General features: G+C 49.3%; 1 protein-coding gene and 1 long non-coding RNA gene across 4 annotated transcripts; one reads left to right on the top strand and one right to left on the bottom strand.

The window, feature by feature from the left end:
• Nucleotides 1-3,827: 3,827 nt before the first annotated feature.
• Nucleotides 3,828-6,237, bottom strand: LOC101777649. 3 transcript variants are annotated; one of them, XR_214737.3, is made up of 4 exons: nucleotides 5,740-6,236; nucleotides 4,839-5,631; nucleotides 4,254-4,415; nucleotides 3,828-4,136 (listed from the first exon to the last, which is right to left on the bottom strand). It is a non-coding gene; the product is annotated as an uncharacterized LOC101777649 (long non-coding RNA). The 3 variants fall into 3 exon arrangements; XR_001163277.2 differs by having other exon boundaries at nucleotides 5,495-5,631; nucleotides 5,740-6,218; XR_002676264.1 differs by having other exon boundaries at nucleotides 4,254-5,631; nucleotides 5,740-6,237.
• A 13,458-nt stretch (nucleotides 6,238-19,695) lies between these two features.
• LOC101776972 (blue copper protein) lies at nucleotides 19,696-20,721 on the top strand. Its single transcript, XM_004958025.4, has 2 exons — nucleotides 19,696-20,132; nucleotides 20,482-20,721. The coding sequence occupies exon 1, from the start codon at nucleotides 19,760-19,762 to the stop codon at nucleotides 20,114-20,116; it is 357 nt and encodes a 118-aa protein (XP_004958082.1). The 5' UTR covers nucleotides 19,696-19,759; the 3' UTR covers nucleotides 20,117-20,132; nucleotides 20,482-20,721.
• Nucleotides 20,722-22,809: the final 2,088 nt, after the last annotated feature.

Below are 22,809 nucleotides of genomic sequence, written 5' to 3'. Positions count from 1 at the left end.
TCGGCGAGATTCAACTCTACACGGAAATGCAATGCAGGGGTTAAACATTTTAGATGGTTATTTCAACACACTCATGTTTTAACACGGACACTTGTAGCAAAGCTACAGGAAAGGTGGGGGGAGTTCAACTTCTGTTGGTGGAGAGCAGGATGAGAGGGTCGGATTGGGGAAAAAAAACTTAGGGTCTGACCCTCAGGTTTAAGGAAAACCGTACCGAGGTCCTCAGACTCAACACAGAGGAATCCCCGAAAATATTTCACCGATACCCTCGGGTCAAAGAAAAAGGTTACAACCGAGCCCTCGGGTGAGGCGGAGAAAGGGTCGGCGAACTTGGCAGGGTCGGCCAAGGCGAACGGGAAAAGGTTGGGCGAGACGAAAAGAAAAGGGGTCGGGCGAACCGAAACAAAGGGTCGGGCGAAACGAAAAAGACAGGGGTCGGGCGAAACGAAGAAGACAGAGGTCGGGCAAAACGAAGAAGACAGGGGTCGGGCGAGACGGAAAGGATAGGGAGGTTAAGTAGCTTACCTCAGGTCTACCGGGGAAGCCTTGGGGCCGAACAGGAGCAGGCTGGGGCGGAAAGGGGAGCTTTCTCAAAAGGGTGGCGGCGAAATTGCCGGAGTGTGGGGTGGCGCAAAAGGGGTGAGCTCCACGGAAGCTCAGCGGCGGCGCGGGGAGAAAGCGGTGGCTCAGAGGAGAAAGCAGGGCGCAGAGGAGAAAGCGGCGGCGCAGGTGCGGGCGGTGGCAAGAGGTGGCATTGCCGGTGAGGGGGTTCCCTTTTATAGGGCCGGGGTGGCGCGGAGGGTCGAGGCGGGGCTTCGGTGGGGAAAGGATAAGGCCGGGAGCGGCGAGTGCTCGGGTGAGGCGGCCATTGGCCAACGACGCCATTGGGCAGAGTAGGCGGAGCTCCGGGTGGTCTTCGGTGGCGATTGGCCTTGGGCGGCGCGCGTCTGGGACTTCCGGTCTGTCGGGCGGGCGATGCGGAAAAGCTACCGTGGGGGTTGGGCGAGCGGGCGGAGGCGCGGGACGTCGGGGGCGTCTCAGCTTTCTCGGTGAACAGGCGGAACAGGGTTGGCGGAGCAGAGCCGTGGCAGGTGGAAGGCGACCTGCACGCGGCCGGCGATTGGCTAGCCCTGCGCTCGCTCCGTCCTGTCGCGGGCGCGGGTTGGGCGCCGTGGCTCTCGTCCTGTCGCTGTCGCGCTGGTGATAGGGCGCCGGCGAGCTGCCGGTGGCCGGCGGCCACGCGGCGCGCGGCGCGCGGCGCGCGAGCGAACATGCTCGGGCGCGCGGGCGTCGAGGCTCCCTTCAGGCAGCAAGCCCGACCAGCTTTGGAGCGATCCTTCTCCGAATCTTTCAACACAGCTCCCGAAACTCCCTTAAACAAACTTGTTCAACTCTGGTCGTTCTTCAAACTTTGTTTAAGGTGCCGGTTTTGATTGTGAGAGAATTCGAAGATATTTTACGCCAAAGTTAGCCAAAAATCTGGAATTCCAGACTTAGGATTTTCAAGGCACTAGGGTGACTTGACTGGTTTACCTCACTTTGACCGGGATTTTGAATAAGTTCGGGTCCGATTGGGATCTGGGTCAGTGTAACAAAGTTGGAACACTCTTGAGATACTACAACTTCTATTAAGGCTCTGACTCGAGTTTAGATAGGAAAACGGGAGATGTAAGCTTTCAAGGATGGAGGAAAACTCGAATTCCAGGACTTAAAAAGATTTTCAGGGTCCTTTTAGGAAAGCCGGCTTCGGTTGCTGTTTTTGACTTCCTTTCACTCCGAAATGGTCAAAGTGCCTTTAACAAAAGTTGTTGGAATTTAAAAGTTTTACAACTCTTATTTGGGCAGAAACTTAAGTTTGTATATAGAATTTCAAGCTTTAAATCAAACTCCAAAAGGAGCTTCTTAGGTTTATAAAGGTCATTTCACTTCTTAAATTAAGGATTTATCACTGGTTTATAGTTAAAAGCACTTAATTTAGGTAGAGTTGTTACAACCTTTTCCGCCTCGCCCAACCTTGTCCGTTCGTCCGACCCCTTTCTCCGTCTCGCCCGACCCCGTCTGTTTCGCCGATCTTTTCTCCGCCTCGCCCGAGGGCTCGGCTGCATCCTTTTCCTTGACCCGAGGGTATATGTGTAAAATTGGGGACTTCTCTGCGTTAAGTCTGAGGACCCCAGCACAATCTATTCCTCCAGTCTAAGGGTCAGATCATAAGTTTCTTCCCATCCAACCCTCTTACCTTGCTCTCCACCAACTCAAGTGAACTTCCCCATCTTTTCTGTAGCCTTGCTACCAGTGTCCGAGCTTTAACTTGCAAGTGTTGCTGTTGAAATAACCGTCTAAGTGCTAACCCCTACATTTGCATTCGTGTAGAGTTGAATCTCGTTGACGGCGTCTACGAGCTGTACCCGGCGCCAGAAGACGAAGCTGTAGCCGAGCTCCCACTTCCAGAAGCCGAAGCCGCCCCAGCAGAAGACCCCTTCCCTTCCTCCTCGCTTGAAGGCAAGCCCCGGAGCATGAACCCCAGTTTCCCAAACTGATGTCTTGGCTGGCCTCACCAAGGACGTCCGACCCCGACGAAATAGCTTCCGCTTGTTTTTACCTTCTGTTTGTTTCTTCAGAACTTGTTAAACTCTGATTTTTACCAAGTGTGTAACAACTTGTAATCTACTGTTGGACCTGTTGTATTCTCTGTAACCACTCACCTTCGTGTGGGTTTTGCTAAACTCGGTCCTGTCAAAGTGGTTAAATCGGATGAAATCCGACGGCATCTCGAGTTAGCACGATTAAGACCGAGTGTCGCATGTTAGGCGACTTAATCGTGCCTTAATTAGGCTAATCCGAGGTGGATCCGCCACACTTGATCGTCTCTGTGTTATGACGGAATGATGTGTTAGTCTGCATCCTTCCTTGCAAGACTTGAGCGTGCATGACTAATAGCTTTTCTTTATCAAATGGTGGTGGCAGAGACGAAACCTGATGGTTATAACTAGTGACACGGTTGTGATTCCTAGGGGGTGAGGCTTGCTCCGGGCGATTGGCGGTACTCCGATGACGGAATGATGACAAGAAGAGGAGGCGGGTGTATGGCCTGGTGAGGCGAAGCTCGGGGTGGCGGCTGATTGCACCTTCGGTGCCGGGTCGTGACGAATTGGAGGAAAACTGGTGGCGGCTCGGCTCAGCCGGCGATTTTGGCGGCGACACAGAGCAGAAAGACGGCGAGGTGGCGGCGGGCGAGGATGGCTGGGCGAGGCACGGACCGGGTTTTTATACTGGCACGCACGCCGAGGGCGGAGGCGCAGCGACGCGCTCGGCCTTGCACGCCAGAAGCTCGCGGCGGCCACTAGGCCCAGGTGGGTCGGGTAGGCTCGTGGTTTGGTCGGAGTGGGTCAGGCCCACAGGCTCGGCCCGATAGGATAGAGAAGTTTTCCTTTTCTTCAAAAACAATTCCCGTGTAAAGATAGATCTAGAAAAATTTAGATAAATCAATTAAGCCATGAAAAATACTCTGAGAATCCCAAAAATTTTAGAAAAATTCCTATAGATAGTTTGGGACACGAGGAGTTCAAATAAAATATTTGAAGCTCGTGAAAAGGGATTTTAGAGACTTCAAAAAATTGGATTTAGCTCTATGAAAATGAGAACGAATTCCAGGAAAATCTAAAAAATTCTCAAAATAACCTAATCATTGTCTGAACACATTTTAAAACCTTTTGCAACCAATAAACACCAGAATGCATCGGCATGAATGCAACACATACAGAACAACCCTATTTAATTCAGAAAAACAACCAACTGTTTATCCATTGCTTACTGGTTGGGCGAAGTTATGGCACAAAACTTTTGATTTGGCTAGAATGGTAACTCCAGTGATTGGATGACAAAAGTTACAGATGATGGTAATTAAGCACTTAAATTATCAGAATAAAAAGAATGTAATGCATCTACATGGATCTCAACTGTATCAGTTGAGACATTGACTATGCAATTCACGACTAATCTACTGCTGCTGCTCCCCCATCAGAATCATCTCCCCAAAACAACAACAAAAGATAATTTTATCATCTGACTGTAACTCCTAGAGAAAACTCTTTCTTAAGGGTCCATCATATGAGATCGGTAAATCATTAATAGTTTACCTGAAAAGAAAAAGGTTGTGTGGTCTTAGTAATAGTGAAAAACTTGAGAATGAAGTATGCTGCAAAAAAGAACACTAATGGTGAAAAGAACTAACATCGTTTAAGATCCGCACTTACCCATCACTGAACAAGATTTGTTAGGTTCAACATAATCTCGACTATGTTGGGACAGGTTTGTGAGGAGAGGCAGCCTTACATGCACAGTGCATCATCACTCTCACAGCCAATCTCCATTGTCAGGCCAAAGGGTTCTCGGTACTACCCTAAGATTGATAACACCTGAAAATAATTCGATGTGTTTACAGAGGATCCATAAAGCATAAAACTATTTTTCTTTAGGGCATACAACTACAGCTACTCAAATAGAAGCAGCAGAAGTCAAACATTTATTTCTTTTCTTAAAACAGCACGCCAACCCCTGATTTCATTTATAAAATTAATTACAAAGAATGTCAGTATTGTAAGATTATTTTAGCAGTCATGTTCTGTTGTTTTTTGAAACATTCTTAACAACGGATATGTAAGGGGCACATTTTGGTTGTATACATTCCATTCAAAAAGGGCATAATCACAAAACCTGTAACAGGGTGCTGAGAGACAAGTGCTTATACTCCATTTAGAAGAACTTCTAGATATGCATGTTAGAATCATATAATGATGAAGGTTCAGTTCCAATGGAGAGGGGATGCGGGAGAATCTCACCTGATGAGCAGCCACCAATCGAGGCCAACCCATTCACATTTCTCAAAATTTAATCTCACAAAGTCATTAAATTCATCAAACATGCCTAATGGATTAAGGGGAGACTGCTAAAGGTTTTTAAATCATTAAAAAACATATAAAAGGTAAAAACTTAAAAGTGTCACAATTCAGGGCTAATGTGTTCCTTGCCTCTTCCCAGTTGGTATTCAGAAACATATCCATAGTAATTGGCTAATTGCACCTTCTAGCATGATAAGCGCAAATGCAATGATCATGTATGATATATAGGGTTAAAGAAAACAGACCCAATATCATGAACGGGCTACACTACCCTTAACATCAGAAAACTAGCAACATATGCACTCTCAATTCAATTATACCATATTTCTTTGTGGCATCTCATATACGAGTTGACCATTTGCAGTTTCAGCAGCAATATGCCCAGAACAAGTCAGAATGCACAGAAAGATTCCCGATTGAGAATTATGCAGACGAACCTACAATCCTACATGACTATTGAATTTATCTTAATTACATGTGGCAGGTATTCAAAGAACCTCTTTTTATTACATGGTGGTATCCTCAACAATCAGAAACAAAAAGCAACACTGAGATCTGTTGAATCATGAGGAGGGGAGGGAGAATCGGTTGCTGACCAGGGGACGAGGAGGCATTGGTCAACCTCCCTATACAACACGCGTAGAGGATGATGGCCGTGCCGGCGAGCCCCACCACGGCGTTCATCGCCTCGTGTGTCGTCTCCACACATCCCCGCAGCATCGCCCAGCCATGGCTGACCTCAACAAGATGTCCAACGCTAGGGTTAGGGATTTTGCCGCTACAATGACGAGAAGTCCGTGGGGAGTAGATTGGGACTAGCGCCTAGACTTGGGGTACATACCTTCAGAGAGGCTTCCCTGCAGCGACATCGTCGGGGAGAACACCGCCAAAGGTGCCATTGGCTGCTGCGCCGTCGACGCCAGGCCCTTTGAAGGTTTGCGGTAGTGGAGGGTGGATGCGGTGTGCGTGCTAGGACCATGGTCCATACCTCCAAAGAGGCTCGCCGGTGGCACCATTGGCGGAGTCATGGTCACCGGGACCATGGCACTCTGCCCCTCGGCCTGAAGGAAGAAGATGGAGAATCAAAGGGATTCGATTTGAACAGGATGGTATTTTTTCCAGGCGAATTCTCTCTCCTCTAGGCTCCTGTAGCACCTGACTCCTTTGTCGCGTGAACTCTTCTCCCTCTGCTACGCGTCAGTAATTCCTCAGATCCATATCGATCCACGTGTACGACTGGCAACACCAACGCCCGGGCACACACACCACTTCCAAATCGTCACTTCCGACGACAAAACCTACGCACCCCCCACACGTACGATTGGATAGTGCCGTGTGCCTTTGTACCCAGTGCCTCCGCGTTCATTTCCCCTGCTGCGCGTAGCTTCAAGGAAAAGCACGCTATCACCACACTGTACAAAAATAAAGATGTGAGATCTCGCATCCGTCTGGCGGCGGCGCGGGTTGCCGACCGAAGCGACCGTTCTAGTTTCCACGTCCGCACGGTGAGCCCAGCTTTAATTTGTGTGGTGCATGTACATGGGGCGTGAGGACGGCCGACGGGTGGTCTACCTTACTACTATCTATGCATGTTCTCGAGAGGCAAAATAGGCTTCTTTTTTTTTCCTCAAGAGTCAAGTTCATCCTCGGACTCTTAGATCGGTTAATATTATTTTAGGTCAAACTCATCCTTATACTGATGTAGTACTTCCAAATGGTACGAGACTATTGAAAAAGTCATTTATGTCCTTAGCTCCATATTCCCATCCTCAATTTTCCATAGTTGCTAGCGTGCGGATGCTCGTCAGTCTACTCCTTGCTTGCATGGAGGAGCTGGGGTGGGTCAACCTGCAGCTGCTAGTGGCTTGCTTGCTAAGAGAAATTGAAACAAAAGTGAGGAGAAGAGAGCTACATGTTTTTGCTTTGTATTTGTTATGAAGCTCAGATTGGAGAGAAATGAGCAGGCAGCTCTGCGTGCTCAGTGATGCTAGAAGCGGATAAAAATTTAAGGAGGCGTTGGTTGTGAATGCTCTGCTCGAGCAAGGAGAGTGGATAGCCGGTTAATAGTTCTTGTCTTATATCTGGTAGGATAGCTAACTACATCTACTCAATCAGATGGTGGTGTCATGATCATGTCCAGTGCAAAAATGAGGGTGGAATTGAGCAGGGAAAGAAGAAACAGGGACAAAAAAAAAGGAACATTTTGCATTAGTCTAATGACTGTATGGAGCGGGCACATGAGTATAAAGATAGTCTGGCCGAGAAATAAAAGTTCAGTGACTAGAATACGACCATCGGTGTAAAGCGGAAGGACGTTGCCTATTTTGCCTTCTCGAGAGATAGAAAGAGCCGAAAGGGTCCGAATTCCCAGTCACGTTTATCGAATGAGGACCAAACAAAAGGATCGCTGTCCGGACTCAGGAAGCCGTTTTCCTAACACCGGGCCGAGCCGCGTGTGGTGCAGGTGCAGCGCAGCGCAGCGCGATCCATTTTCCGGTCCCCGACCGGGACTCCCAAGATCCGCGCCGTCCTATGGGAGCGCGGCGGACGTGGCGGATCGCACGGCCGCCGGCCAACCCACACGGCGAGGACCACGATCTTATCGCGCGGCGGTGTCACGGGCCCCGCCTCGCTCCATTATTGGGATCCCGTGGGCCGTGGCCCGATCTCCTCCGCGGGGCCGCCGCCCGGGTTGATGGGACGCCGGTTCTGCCTCGTGGGGCTCGTCGCGTGGACAGGTGCGGACCAGGGAACAGGTGTGGCTAGTGCTAGTCTGCAACGAGTCATGGTAGTTCGGTGGTCACCGGCTGACGGAGTCATGGTACAGCATCAGTAGCTACAGAGCCCAAAGTTCCCCCACACGCGCCCACTTGACTTTATTTAATTTTCCATTCTCCACCTTAAGAAAAAATTTATTGCCTGATATTGTTTTCTGAGTCTACACTTGATAAAATGCGCAGAATTCATTGCTAGGCCCATGTCTGACACGACAACTTACGCAGGTGGGCCCAAGCTATGCCTTCCCCTCTCTCTCTCTCCCTCTGACCCTCACAGAGCAAACAGTGATCCCCGCTGTCGAAGCGTCATCCACAGAGCACAGTAGCCAGAAGGGGACAGGTTAACTAGAGCGGCGTATATACAGGCGCGCTGGCCTCCCTGCACTGCAACTGCAAAGGGCAAAGGCCACCACCCACTGACCCACCACGATCGTGCTGATACAGCTCTCCGCCGCGGATCGGGGTTGCCGTTGCCAGCATCGCCGGCCCTCGGCAGCCATAGCTTGCGGGAGGCGACAGCCATAGGCCCCGCCGGCCAGCCGTCCACGGCCAAGGTCGCGCCCGCCGGCCATTCTGTTGATCTCTCCTGCTCTTCTCCATACTGCTTTTCTCCGTGACGAGATGATCCGATTCCTATCCTTTCGTCCTCTTATGTCGCTCTTCGTGTCTTGAGTTTGATCTCGCTTGCTTGGATTGGCTGCAAATGCTCCAGATTTTCCGGCTTCCTGGATCCAGCTTCGGGGCGAAGTAGTAGGTGCGTTTTCTTGGTTTCCTCGAGCAATGTCACAGTTCCTCCCTGGTAATTTCTCGTCCGTGGTGCGGTGATAGTGTTACCGTACATCTTCTTATTTCTGGTTTACGTTATTTCCTCGAGTATCTCACTCTCTCTCTCTCTCTCTTGCGTTTTCACGACAAGAACAGCCTTCAGAATGCTGGTGATCGGGGTTGTTTTTCATGCTTCTCCCTCTTCGAGCGAAAGCTCTTTCGGCCTTTGAGCAGTTGAGCGCAGTTTTCCGTTGTCAGTTCCTCCGGGGGGGTTTTTTGGCTAGTACTAGTTGCCTGCTTGTCTCTCCGTTAATCCAACAATCAGTCCCATTTCCGTATTTCCGTGTTGCTTGCTTTCCCCGCTGTACTAAGTTTGGTTACTTTAGTCCATAGACTAAATTCTAGTCCCTACACTGTTTTGGATCCAGAATTAAATTCCATTACTGCAGATGAACAAAGACTGTTTTGGATCCAGAATTAAATTCCATTACCGCAGATGAACAAAGACGACATTACCTTTGTTTTGAAGATGGAAACTCCTGCTCGGTGAAAAGGCCTGCTCAGTGAAGGTACGAAGGGAGGAATTAATCCAGCAGCAATGCTTCTAGGCAAGCAATTATCATCATACGTTCAGCAGCAAAGGATTGGATGCTATCACTTCAGCTGCCACAATTCACTCAACTTCTGAAGTAAAAGCCACTTCAGTTGCCACAATTCACTCAACTTCTAAAGTAAATGCCACAATTCACTCAACTTCTAAAGTAAAAGCCCAGAACCGCATCTTTCAGCCATAGATATGTTAAATAACATGCGCATTGCAGAGAAAATTGCTGATCTAAAATTGGAAGGCACACTAACAGAACATGCTGAATTCTTCTGAAATTGCTTAACCGAGGTCGGGAAGAAAACATAGGGAGAAACAGCCCATCCTCCGCATTGCTACGCCATGGAGCCAGTTGAGAAACATACACCGTAGGACCGAGATCGGGAAGAAAACATACGGAGAAACAGCCCATCCTCCGCATTGCTAAGTCATGGAGCCAGTTGAGAAACATACACCGCAGGACCTCTCCCAAGAAACTAGAGCAAAGGGAGAGGAGAAGCTGAAATCGAAAATGCATTTCCAACGTGTGGAGCTACGCTCACCTTTGGATCCAAGATCCGAAGCAAGAAGAAGCACCACAAGAGCAAGAGTCTGCATCTCGCCCCTTCTCACACGCGGGCCGCGAGCGGCGAGAGAGAGGCTGGCGTGCGGGAGGGCAGCTGGAGGGAGGGCAGCGGTGGGGGTGGCGTGTGGGAGGGAGGCAATAAATGTGGAGTACTCTAGTGCATCTCTCTTGGATTAGAGAATTAAAGTGTTTAGTCCATATTTTAGTCCACCTGTTTGGCATTTTAGGGACTGTAAAAGGAATTAATGGGTGGACTAAACTTTAGTCCATGGTAACCAAACAGCCCTACGGGGGTATTTGTTTCCTAGGGGTTAAACTTTAGTCCATATCACATCGGATGTTTGATACTAATTAAGAGTATTAAATATAGGCTAATTACAAAACTAATTGCACAGATGGAGACTAATTTGCGAGACGAATCTATTAAGCCTAATTAATTATTGATTTGACAATGTGATGCTACAGTAACTATTTGCTAATAATGGATTAATTAGACTTAGGGGCGTTTGGTTCCCCTTGCTTATTTTTAGCACGTGTCACATCAAATGTTTAGATACTAATTAGGAGTATTAAACATAGACTATTTACAAAATTCATTACACAGATGGAGGCTAAACAGCGAGACAAATCTATTAAGCCTAATTAATCCATCATTAGCCAATGTTTACTGTAGCAACACATTGTCAAATCATGGACTAATTAGGTTTAATAGATTCGTCTCACCGTTTAGCCTCCACTTATGTAATGGTTTTGTAAATAATCTACGTTTAATACTCCTAATTAGTATCTAAACATTTGATGTGACGGGTGCTAAAAATAAGTAAGAGTAACCAAACGACCCCTTGATATATTCATCTCGAGAATTAGCACGAGACTTCTGTAATTAGTTTTATAATTAGTTCATATTTAGTCCTCTCATCTGATGTGACAAGAACTAAGGATCCAAACGCAACACTCCCTAAGCGTGGTCCCACTAACGCCGTGTGGTTAATCTGATCGTACTAGGAGACGAATCACGGCGACGCCGACGCGGGAAATGACTGCATCTGCATGATTGATAGCCACATGCCCACATCACACAAGCAATCCTGATTCGAGAGCACAGCGAAAAGCTGACCAGTCTACACGCCGCTGCTACTACCTGCTAGAGCTGGTAGAACAAACGGATATGGCTCGTAATTATCAGAGTCACCGTCGGCCGTCGCCGTCGTCAATGTCCCACACTGACTCGCCCCACTGCTGCTACAGAAGAGGACAGGACGGACATAGGTGGGGCCCGCGCCCTGCTACGGCCGCCTGAGAATCCTGGACAGTGGGCCCCTCTCTGGGGCGCCCACCAGCGTCCGTAATTGTCGCAGCGTGTCCCTGTCGGCGCGAGACGTGTCGACCCCTCCGCCGACGCGACAGTGCGCGCCAGTGAGTGGGTTCGTGGTATCTCTCGCCGCGACCGACCGGGGACAGCCGGTGAACCCGGTCGTGCCAAACAGCGCGTCCTTTTCAGCTCCGGACGAAAAATATCAAAGCATTTAGATTTCCGACGAAGATTAGGAATAGACCTGATACGTAAAGCCGGCCAGGTTGCATGTAGTGGGACCCAAGCGTCAGTGACTGATGTCGATTCGCAGGGATTTGATTCTGATCGTGAAGGCTGAGAATTGTTGACACTGTAGTGGTCCGACAAGGCGGTGATGAGAGGCTATTTACGGGCGTCACGAAAAGAGAGGCACGGCAGCGTTGTCTGAACTTGCACCCGAAAGGTGCAGCAAGGCGCCAACCCGGAACGCGTGCATCCCCGGCGCAAGCGCCCGGTTGCCAACCATGGAAGAGCGAAGAAATTGCTTCAGATTCAGAAAACTTTAGGGCGCGTTTGGTTGGTTGTATGAGGCTCGTCCAGGCTTCAGCGATGTATGTTGCCGTTGATTGGTTGCCTGCATGTTGGCCAGAGCCTGGCTCGGCGCATGCAAAAGGCATCGGTGAGCCTGGCTCCCGGGAAACGAAAATGAAATCCGTTTCTCACCGACCAGGCTCGCTGGATGCAGGCAGCTGCTAGCTAATCATGATATTTAATAGGTGATTAGCATATATTAAGTGAGATTAGTGTTTTTTAAAAGTAATTAAGATTTAATGAGGTAACGTAAGATCTATTAAAATATTTTACACAATATAAATATCATAATGATACTTGGTTATAGTATTTTATCTCATGCAATATATTCTCGTGCGAGCAACCAAACAACTTCTATTCACGATCTAACCAGATTAATGCGTGCAACCAAACAAACTCATGTTGCATTCGTTGAGCCTGGCTAGCGGGAGCCTAGCTCCCAGGTACGAGCCAGGCTAGCCTCAGCAACGAACCAAACGCGCCCTTACCCGTCCACATCATACCTGCATGTTGATTTTTCAGAACGTGCAGGGGTTCATATGATAGAGGAACATTAACTCGCCAGTCATTACGGTTCCTGAAAAAAGAAATCCACACGATTCTGTTTCGTTGTCTTAGGTAGTAAGTACTCCGTAACAATTAACGGACGGCTCAAGAATACTGCAAGTTCATGTTCCAGCATCAATTGTACTTATTTTGTCCAAAAGTTTTTTTCAGGTCAACATGACAGAGTAGCTTTTAGGCAAATGCGGCAACCAGCCAATTAACTTGTGTGTGACATGAATCATAGAGCAGGCAACACGGGATGCCTTGGTTGGGAAAAGGTCAACGAATAGAAAAGAAGTACATGTTCGTTCTGCTTTTGGACGGATTTCATCTTTTTCGTGTACTCGTCTATGACTTTTTTGCAGAATTATGCGAGATGTCAGTCCCCCACTGCATCTAACAGAAAAGCTTTCCAACGGACACATGGACACGTCACTGGGAATCTCAGTACAGCTACGGAATAAAAGAAGAACTTTGCGTCACTTTTGGACGAGAATAATTGAAATGCAATAGTACCATCTTCTGTTCCTTGTAGATTATCGTAAGTTTTGGTTGCATCCATTCTTATGTTCATTGTAGTAACCTGTAAAAAGAGGAGACAATCCAAGCAGGAAGAAAGAAAAGGCAATATAACGGGCGCGAGAAGTTTGAACAGTTAAAACTCTTGGCTGATAATTGAGAATTGAGAATTTTTCAGCTTAGGTACGGTTTTTCCTATCTCTCGCAGAAAAATTGAGAATTTCAGTATGGTAACAAAGTGATAAGAACTTTAGGAGTACGTACTTATTGAGGTAGAACGTGACGTTCAACCACTTTAATGCTGTCCTAACATGAGCAAAAACCCAAAACTCATGCCAGACCATAGTGGGCTACCCAGTTCTGGGCCAGGCCTAGTTGGTCACTGAACTTAGGCCGGGGTCAGGTACTGGTATAATATTTAGCAGCAGAGGTGTTGGGTCTGCTCCCACAAGAATAAGATTCAAATATAATAGGCTTTGCTGTAGGTTTTGCGGATCTGCAGGAACCACATATTTAGCCGTGTGTAAAATACGAAAATTCATAGCTAGATATTTCCTTCCACATTGTTCATCTGGGGTGAAAATCTATAAACTGAGCATACCAATTTAGCCGTCTGTAATCTTATAGCACACTTTAACGACCGGCAACCACCAGTGAGTACCAGTCAGTTATGGAATTGTACCAAAAGCAACTGTACTTTGTATTCCCTCCATCCCAAATTATAAGTCGCTTTGATTTTTTTGATATATTCACTTTGCTATGTATATAGATATAACAATATGTCTAGATGCATAGCAAAGTGGATGTATCAAATTAGTCAAAGCGACTTATAATTTAGGATGGAGGGAGTATCTTAAACGCAACGCAAATAGGAACAGAAGTGCTGATCGTGCAGTGCGGGCGTGCAGTAGTCAATTAACCTGGCGATTGTTCATTGCTGCAAAGAGAGAAGCAGTTAAATGGTCAAGCTCTCGTGCGTAGAACCACGGCCTTTCTGTGACTACACTGTAGATTGAAGCAGTTTTCTTTTCACACCTAACTGGTTGGGGACCTCGGCGGATTTGAATTACAGTCCCGATGGCTAAGGGTGTGTTTAGTTTTAGAGACTAAAGTTTAGTTATTGTTACCTCAAATGTTTAGATATTAGGGTTTAGGGTTTAGGGTTTAGGTATTAAATATAGTTTAATTACAAAACCAATTGTATAAATGAAGGCTATTTCGCGAGACGAATCTATTAAGACTAATTAGTCCATGATTAGCAGGTTTAATAGATTCATCTCGCGAATTAGTCACGGCTTATGCAATTAGTTTTATAATTAGTTCACATTTAATCCTTTAATTAATATTCAAATATCTGATGTGATCCGAATTAAAAAAATTAATCCATAAATCCAAACACAGCTACAGGAAGTTCCAGATCCTCCTTCAACTAAGGATTAGACACTCAAAAGTTGTGACCGCATGGCCGGGAAGTAGGCAGGAAGGCTGGGAGGATGAGTGGAGGACCCGACCTGGGTGCTTGGGCAGGCGGCTGGAGACAGTGCGCGCAGCATGGAGGAGACCGCGTCTCCGCCATGCCGGTGGTGGTGGGGTGGAGGAAGGAGCAACCGCAGGCCGCAGCGCCCTAGCGAATGGAAGGCGCGCCGCCACGAAAAAGGAGGGGGAACACGGGTTTCTCGCGACGACGACGATCGATCCAGGACTTGGGCTGGACTGTGCTCGGTGAGGCTGAGAACCGGGAAATGGTGACGGGCTGGGCCCAAGAATCTTGGCCACCAACAAGTTTGTATAGCTTAAAACTGGCCGAAGATGTTATGGTGGACTGGGCCTTAGTAGGCCGCTCCAATTCGGACGTTCACGTCGTCCAACCATATTATCATCGTGAGCTCATGGTGTCATCATGCCGAGCGTCAGCAACTCATTGAGAGCAGCGCCGGTTCACGAAGAACCCGTCACCGTTCGGATCAACACGTACGCGCGCCTGTCGTAGTCATCCTGTCAAAGAAACGATGCTCCTAGCAACAAGCTAGAAGAATCTGGGTCCAGTCGTCCATTGACTAAAAGAGAGCGTAGTGGAGTCCACAGTCGTCAACTGAATGACAGAAACACCCCAAACAGTGATCAACCTAATCTACACCCTCCTCTGCCAGAGCGACTCACGCGAACTGTGTGCTGCCGGCCCACGTACGTGTAGCCCCAAGTAGGCAAGTACTACGCGCGCGCGTCAAGCTGTTTTGACATCTTCCACGGAAAGAAAATCTTTTGCCATCGCCTTCCGCGCATGCACTCGGTGCCCCACCACCCACAGCCATGGACGCACATGCCAAAAGCGTTGGGGACCCGGTTGGGGAGGAAAGCCCCGGCTCCGGCGCGCCTACAACACGCCTGCGTCGTCGACGGCCAGAAGGCTCCAAGGGCCCCGGCCGCTCCCGGCCGTATTCTCTGCGCCATGCGTCTCTACGGGAATATCGCGTCTCGTCTGCTCCTGCATGCGTACGAAGACAGAGAGGGGCGAAATCTGGGCACCCGCGCGCTTCCACTCGTTCGCTTGGCCCTTCGCTCCGATGAAGCGAGCAGAGCAGCAGCAGCAGCTGCTGTCACAGCAGTGGTCGCGAGCCGTGGCCCGCGGACAGCGGCCCACGTATCCGCCGTGTGGTACACGGTATCGGCGCTGCGTAGATAGACCCTAGTAAGCTGGGCGCGAGAAGTTACCAGTTACCACCCCGCGCACCGCACGTAAAACCCGCCGCACCAAGAGCTGGTGCGGGCCGGGCTGGAAAGCCTCGGGGCTTTTATAACCGGCCGGTTGGTCACTCAGTAGGCAGTAGTGCACACTGCCAGCGCTCTCCCACTGCACTACTAGAGCGAGCGGCGAGCAGGAAAACACCAGCGACAGGGGAGGGGAAGCTCGCTCCAGCTCGCGTCTCGTTCCTCTGCTGCCGCCTTTGCCTTTTTCACAATATAACCAAGGTTTTGGGCGCCCGGGCCAGACGGTAGTCGCCGGTGCGGGTCCCGGTGGGATCGGATCTGGCTGCATGGGCTTCGGCGCCGGATTAGAGGTGGGGTACCAACCTCGGGGGAACCTATGGGGGAAACCCCTATTACCCCCCTGGGCCTTCCGGAAAGGGTTTAAAGTTAAACGTTTTGGGGGGGTGTTTTAAAATACCCCCCCCCCCCCCCCCCCCCTCTCCCCGTTCCTCTTGCTAGTTGCTAGGGCATGCTTGCCTTCAGGACACGCTCGACTTCGATCTGTTGTTGAAATCTGAAGATCGCCCCTTTTGTTTGTGACCTTCCCATGTTCCTTGTTGATGAAATGCCGCACGAGTTCCCTTGCTTTTCGTATGCACTTGGCGTGCTAGGCTTTGCCAAAAGTTCAAGGGGAATTCAGAGTTCTTGGTCATGAACCCGGAACGCCACCAGCCGGACTAGTGCTGCAATTGCAGCAAACAGGCAACATGCCGGCCGTAACAACAACCTGAGCGAGTGTAAGGGCACATAGGAAAGAGTAGTATATTACTTCACTAAGTGACAGTATGACACTATCCTTTTGTCTTGTGAGTCCTGTCCAAACTCCACCATGCTTGTGCCAGAGTGTTTTCTGTCAGTTTCAGGCTTCTCGTAGTGTATAGTAATATTAATACTACTCGGTAGCGGGCCCCACCTCCCAATTCCGGGCGGCGGATAAAAGCTTGTTCGGGTGTGGACACTCTCTCGGCCCAAGCCAGCGGATAAAAGCAGCACGCGCCCACCTTGTGCGGTGGCTTCGGCACCGCATCCGGCGCGCCGCTATCGGAAATCCTTGGCCGCACTTACCCGGGGTGGTGGTGGCGTATCTTCTTCTTTATACTACGCGTGAAAGCATTCAAAATTGGGTCGCCATGGCACGAGTAACGTGGTTGCTGGAGTTGGGTCACGGCCCACCTATTAGGGCGGCTTTTATTGAGTCGTGGGACTGCAGCGGTGGCGGTATCCCGTAGTACCTGCAAAATCCCCGCCATATAGGTAGGAGTACTCCTGATCCATCAATAGCTGGTGATCGTATCGAGGGTTAATGTTTTTAGTTTTTCCATGTACATAGAGATAGCTATGCACCTAGACATAACTCGACGTGTGACCGAACGTTGGCGAACAGAGAGAGGGGGGGGGGGGGGGCGGCGGGCGCAGATCGATCTGGGTGCGCGGGCCTCGTACGGTAACCGGCGCACTCACTGGTGAGGCGCCGTGGCCGTGCAGGAAGGACGATGAATGGTGGCCAGGCTAGCGATCGGGACGGCAGGAGTCGCGCCAGGGCGGCACGCTCGGACCCTTTACCCCTCCTGGTGGCCGCGCCCGCCGGGCAGGGCCGTCCCCGGCGCTTTCCGCGGCACGCCCACTCGCCTGCCGCTGGTGGTAGTGGTGCGGCAGGGCAGCGGCAGCATGCACGCAGGCGCGCGCTGCCCGCTGCGGCCACCAGCTGCACCTCACGGCGGTCGGGCAGGGCGGGCCACTCCGCACTCGCGGCAACCAACTGTCCAGACTGAATGATCTCGGCAGGACAGGACGGGGCGCTCACTGGCTCTGCAGCTAGAGCCCGTGGTGGTGGTGGTGGTGGTGGTGGAGGCGGGCGAGCCCGGCGGCCACCGTTCATCATCTCCCTTTCCATCCGCTGCGCCTGCGCGCACTCGTCCGGCCGTGCTCCCCAGCTTTTCCGCACCGCGCCTTTTGCCTCCTTCCCACCTCTGCAATCCTCGCACGTTGCTCCTGCGCGGCTGCAGTGCTTCACTGCTTCTGCCGAACCGCCCGAACCAACACCACCTGCTCGCTGCTCCGCACCGCACGTTCTGTCTCTGCTCGTCTGCTCAGGTCAGGTCGTCAAGAGGAGGTGGAGGTCCCTGCCAATTGTGACGTCACATTGTCACCGCACAGTCACAGTCAAGGACGAAAGAACGTGCGCTGCGCTCCCGAACTATCGAGAGAGGTCGACATACTCTTGAGGCCTTGTTTTGCGGTGAGAAGAAGCGGCCGGAGAAAGTCGAGATCAGTTTGTGATCCTGTGACGCCACGCCACCAACGGAATTATATGCTTAGGCGAGTCATATAATTCGATGCTTAGTTGCTTACTTGCTGTCTCAAGGACGCTTCTCTTGCTTTTAGGAAAAGCGGCAATTAGACATGCCGATTGTTCGACGGAACTTTCTCATTCTGAAAAAAAAAATGAAGCCGCTTTTTGCTGGACCCCAGCAGAAGAAAATGGCAGGCAACAACTGGTGTGCTTTGCATCCACAATCTAATTTAATGTCTGGTACTCATGATGAACATAAAAAAAGATTTTAATTCACCCTGGAGTAAGTAGACGCGATCCATCTTCTAGAACATTTCTACTCGTACGGTGGCCCTCCCGTGACATAATACTCGCAGCACCTTGTCATCTTGAGTCCTTAAAACGCTACATACAGGTTAGGGAAAGTTGAGATAAGATGGGGCAGGCTTCGCAGCATTGAGATGGGGAATCATTCTTTCTCGGCAACCCATGTTAGGATCGCCAGAAATGAACCGTGCACCTTCAGATCTCTGCACCAAGCCGCCTTTTGCGCCCAGATGGGCTCATTGTGTCTCCTATCACAAATAAGGCATTGAGACAACGAGACGCATAAGCTGGTGCTGGTGGCCGTATCTTTCTGGTGCGATCGACTGCCCTCCAATGGCAACGCCGCCATTGATGATAGTGGTTACCTGCTCACCTGCTGTCTCCCAAACTCCCATGACTTCAGTCCTGTCCTGCCTGGCTGGAGGATCAGGATCACACTACCGTTTCACTAGGCACTAGCACGGAAGATTGCAGTCTTGACAGACCTACATCACTTCCAAGATTGGCAAACATCAGATACCCTTGGCCAGTTCAGCATTTTACCTGGCGAACCATGCATTCCCTCCGGTTCTAACTACCACACAGCTACTCCGATCCGGTACCATGATATGATGTGTTCCTCTCCACATCTACCGGAAAATCCCTTTTTTGGCTTTTGCATGCAACTGGTCAAATAATGCTGTGGTTCTGTTGCCAACTCACTACTCACCGATGCATGCGCTCTCATTGTACGCCTCGTTCCGTTCATGATCCGCTCTCTCGTCCGATCGAGCGATTTCTTGGCTGGTTGGTAGCTGCGTCCGGCCCCTCAGTGGGTCCAAAAGAAGAGGGCGTGCATGTCATCTTTTAGCTGTAGCAATGACTAATGAGAGGCCAGGGCTCCAAATGTGGATAGCCCATCCAGAAAGAGGGTTCGATTATTGCCACTGTGCATGGTGCATGATGGTTGATAGGGCATCTGCCACGGTGTCATGTTTGCAATGTGGATGCCAGATTGGGGGTAGGACCATGAGCTGTAAAGTCAGCTTGGTGGTGATATCATTTCTTCCACTGGAGATGCCGACCGCACAAAGTAGTAAAACAAGAGTAGTCTCCAGCTAAACATCTGCTGCTCTGAGTTTTACTCTTGTTTAACGGAGAGGTTGCAAATGTATACTACTCTCTTTCTCCGTTTGTTTCAAATTGTAGGTCGTTTTAGTTTTTTTTCATAGATATTATTATGCATCTAGATATAGTGTATGTCTAGGTGCATAATAATATCTATGAACCGAGAAAAGTCAAAACGACCTCCAATTTGGAACAACAGAGTGAGTATATACGAGTAGTTTTAATGAGACCTTTTGTTGACCATAGTCAAGTTGCATTGTAGCTGGATGGAGAGTGAACTTGCGGCCTGTCGGAATGGATAAAGACTGCCAGAGTGTGGAATTTAATCTACTTCTTTTGATTAAAAGATCTGCTGGTTGCGATTGAGTTTGAGTGGGTTGGTAGGATTGTTCATTATATGCTTCCCAGTCCTCACCAACCGAAGTTTACCCATGAGGACGTTGACGTTTTATATGTGCATAAGGGGCCCTTGACATTAGGACACTAATTAACATGATGAAGCGCATAGACAGCAGCATAGCTGAATAGTTTAGTACTGCTGCCATCGAAGCTCATCAATTTAACATCCTCTGCAAATTAATAAGTTTCATAAAGCGAAACACATCCTCTCGCGCCTAAAGCCCTAAATTATTGTATGCTGTTTTGATCAATGCTGCACTAGCTTCTTCAGCAAATCACCTGCTGATCTTTGTGGCTCGTGACGATTGTGTGCAGTGTTCACGTACAACAAGCAGTTCCACAACGTGATGGCGGTGAGCAAGGCGGACTACAAGAACTGCGACGCCAACAAGCCGATGGCCACCTGGAATTCGGGCAACGACTCCGTGGTCCTCAACACCACCGGCCACCACTACTTCCTCTGCGGCATCCCGGGCCACTGCGCCGGCGGCCAAAAGGTGGACATCCGCGTCGCTGCCTCCTCCTCTGCTGCCCCTTCCATGGCGCCTACCCCCGAGCCCTCCTCCGGCGGTGGCTCCGGCGGCGCCACGGCCGCGCCGTCGCCGCACCCCAACGCCGCGCCCAAGGCCCTCCTCGCCGGACGCTCCGTGGCCGCCACCGTCGCCGCGTCCCTGCTCTCCCTGGCCGCGGCGGTGCTGGCGTGACCAGAGGCTTCCGTAGGGGGTGTTTGGGAAACACCTGTTAAAGTTTAACACCTGTCACATCGGATGTTTGGATGCTAATTAGGAGTACTAAACATAAGCTAATTACAAAACTAATTGCACGGATGGAGTATAATTCGCGAGACGAATCTATTAAGCCTAATTAGTCCATGATTTGACAATGTGGTGCTACAGTAACCATTTGCTAATGATGGATTAATTAGGCTTAATAGATTCGTCTCGCGAATTAGCACAAGGTTCTGCAATTAGTTTTATAATTAGCTCATGTTTAGTCCTCCTAATTAGCATCCAAACATCCGATGTGACACTGTTAAAGTTTAGCACCTCGTATCCAAACAGCCCCGTAGTGTCGGTTAGGAGATTGGCGCCTTTGTGAATTGATGAATTGTGAGCTATGCTGTGTCAGTTGCTGTTTCAGTAGGAACGCCTGGACCTGCGTTCGTTTTACTGTTTTGCCCTTCTGGTTCTGTGGATCCTGGTCTGCCAGCCTTGGGGATTTCTACCGGTTGTCAATTAATTTCCTCATGTTTTGAGCTCTTCATTCATCTCAGTGCAGTGGTATCGGTTGAGCTTGAGCGTTATTTTAACTGCTGGAGTGGCTTTTTTCTGTCTTCGCCTCGTTGGCATCATTGTAACTGTGTTGTGGGATGGAGTATGGTCTGGCAATGGGAGCACTTCAGGTTTCAGCCATGCGTCCTATTGGGTTGTGCTCTGAATAATTGCATGTCATTGGGGAAACGACATGTGCCTTCCTGAAAGATGTCGAATAATCGCCGGGGGGGACAATTATTGAGCGCATCAGCATGATTAGCAAAATGTTTTCAGGAAAAGGCTGCCGGGAAGATGGGCGCTTGGTCCACAGGTGGCAGGACAACGACGGCAATGTCACTAGCGGTGTACTGTACTGGACCTGGCAGGTGTGGTGCTCCTGAATCCTGACATTGAGGCGGTCCCGTCGTGCAAACGGTTTATGTCCGGCCTGCCGTTTCACTGAATACCCTTATCTCTGTTTACAGATGCTCAGTAACAGTCTAACAGATAAGTGCTAGTATGCCGGCTAGTGTTTGGAGCTTCTTGTATTTGGACGGATTCTTGTCAAGTTCTCTGATCTGCATAGCCATGTGGTGGTGCAACTTCGGTGACCAGCTACTGATGATGGCCTGATGCTGCTTCTGGCTTCTGCCCATCAAGTTCTGCAGTTTCCAGGCCTCGGTGTGTGTTTGCTGTATATCTCTGCTTGCAACTGTCTCCAAAGCTAAAACAGCAGGCATTTCACGAGGCTCAAATTCGGACGGATCAAGCCGATACTCGCCAGAGGAAGGCTCAAGCATGCAACAACTGAAAGGCAGCAGTCACGAATCCAACAGCGCCGTGGACAGCACTGTGGGAATCCATATCAGCACACAATTGCAACATTTTTGTAAACGCAACGTTTCTGAGTCTAGACGGTCTGCATTGTGACTCGTGAGATTCAGTACTAATAATCTTTGTCCAACCGACAACTGTGTTTGGCTACTGCATTGATCTAAGAAGTCACGATGCCAGCTTTGATAACCTACAGAATCACATGAGGATCGGACCTAACGGTTGTTTATAGAATACATCCTCACACTGTTCACAGACCATAGCACTGTCGACAACATCTCATTTGACAGCAACACAGAATGGTAGAGCCTGCGCAAACAAGCCAGTTCTCAGCAAACGGCCAACAACTGTATACGTGCTGCCAAGAAGCTTGGGTAAGAATAAATGTAGGCACTGTACTTTTCTTCAAACACACTATCTTGATTCTTGAACTCCATCGATTTGAGGTGGATCATGAAGATGCCCTATGCAACGCAACCTGTCGTGATCGTTCCGCACGCAGGCACACCTCGGCCCAGTGCGGAAAGCAAACTATTACTTGATCTCAGAGAAGGCCATCAGGAGTTCAGAACCACGGCAGCAGGATGGGCCCTTTGTGCACCAGGTTGTGCATTTTTGTCAGTAGCTGTGAGCCCATCCTACATTACCTGGACAACCCATATCCTATACATTAGCTGGTCTCATCTGGACTGAGTGTTCCTACGATATAATAAACAAGTTTATCCTCCGTTGGACATGCTACTTAAGTAGTTTGTCCTAAACTTCGTATATTTAAAAGTAGAGATAGTACATCGATAACGGCTTGCAGTTCTAACATCATAGTGCGCGTACATAACATACATGAAACATGAATTTTGTAGTGTACAATGTTTTCTCTCTTCCTTTCTCTTCACCCTCCTCTTGAACCTTGGCAATCTTTTACGAGGTTAGTGTCAGGGTAAGGAGAGGTAGAATAAACTAGCGAGATTTAGCGTTAATATTCTAAGACTTTAGTTCAGGGTGATTTAGGTTTTTGCCATGTTCTTAGGCCTCCTACAAGGTTTCTCTTGGAGGTTTGTAGCCCCGGTGACGCTGGTAGAGATGCCATTCATCGTGGTGGTGGAGGATAATTGATAAGCAAGATCAGTATTGGGAGAAATTACTAATATTTCATTAAAGATAGTTTAGGTGGGGGAGGGAGGCTGATAGTTTAGGACTGGGCAACTTGCGGTGGAGAAGCTCACTAGAAGAGGAGTGATAAATAGTCATAGTAGCATTACAAAAGAAAATAGGGGGGAAAAGAAATCTGAAAGCTATTCCATAGATTTATT

The sequence above is a fragment of the Setaria italica genome, chromosome II (assembly GCF_000263155.2).
Source record: "Setaria italica strain Yugu1 chromosome II, Setaria_italica_v2.0, whole genome shotgun sequence".
Taxonomy (NCBI): domain Eukaryota; kingdom Viridiplantae; phylum Streptophyta; class Magnoliopsida; order Poales; family Poaceae; genus Setaria; species Setaria italica.
This window is presented reverse-complemented; position numbering and strand designations above follow the sequence as displayed.

Excerpts from the sequence above, each read along its gene's own strand:
- LOC101776972 (XM_004958025.4), top strand. The coding sequence starts at position 19,760 with ATGGCGGTGAGCAAGGCGGACTACAAGAACTGCGACGCCAACAAGCCG.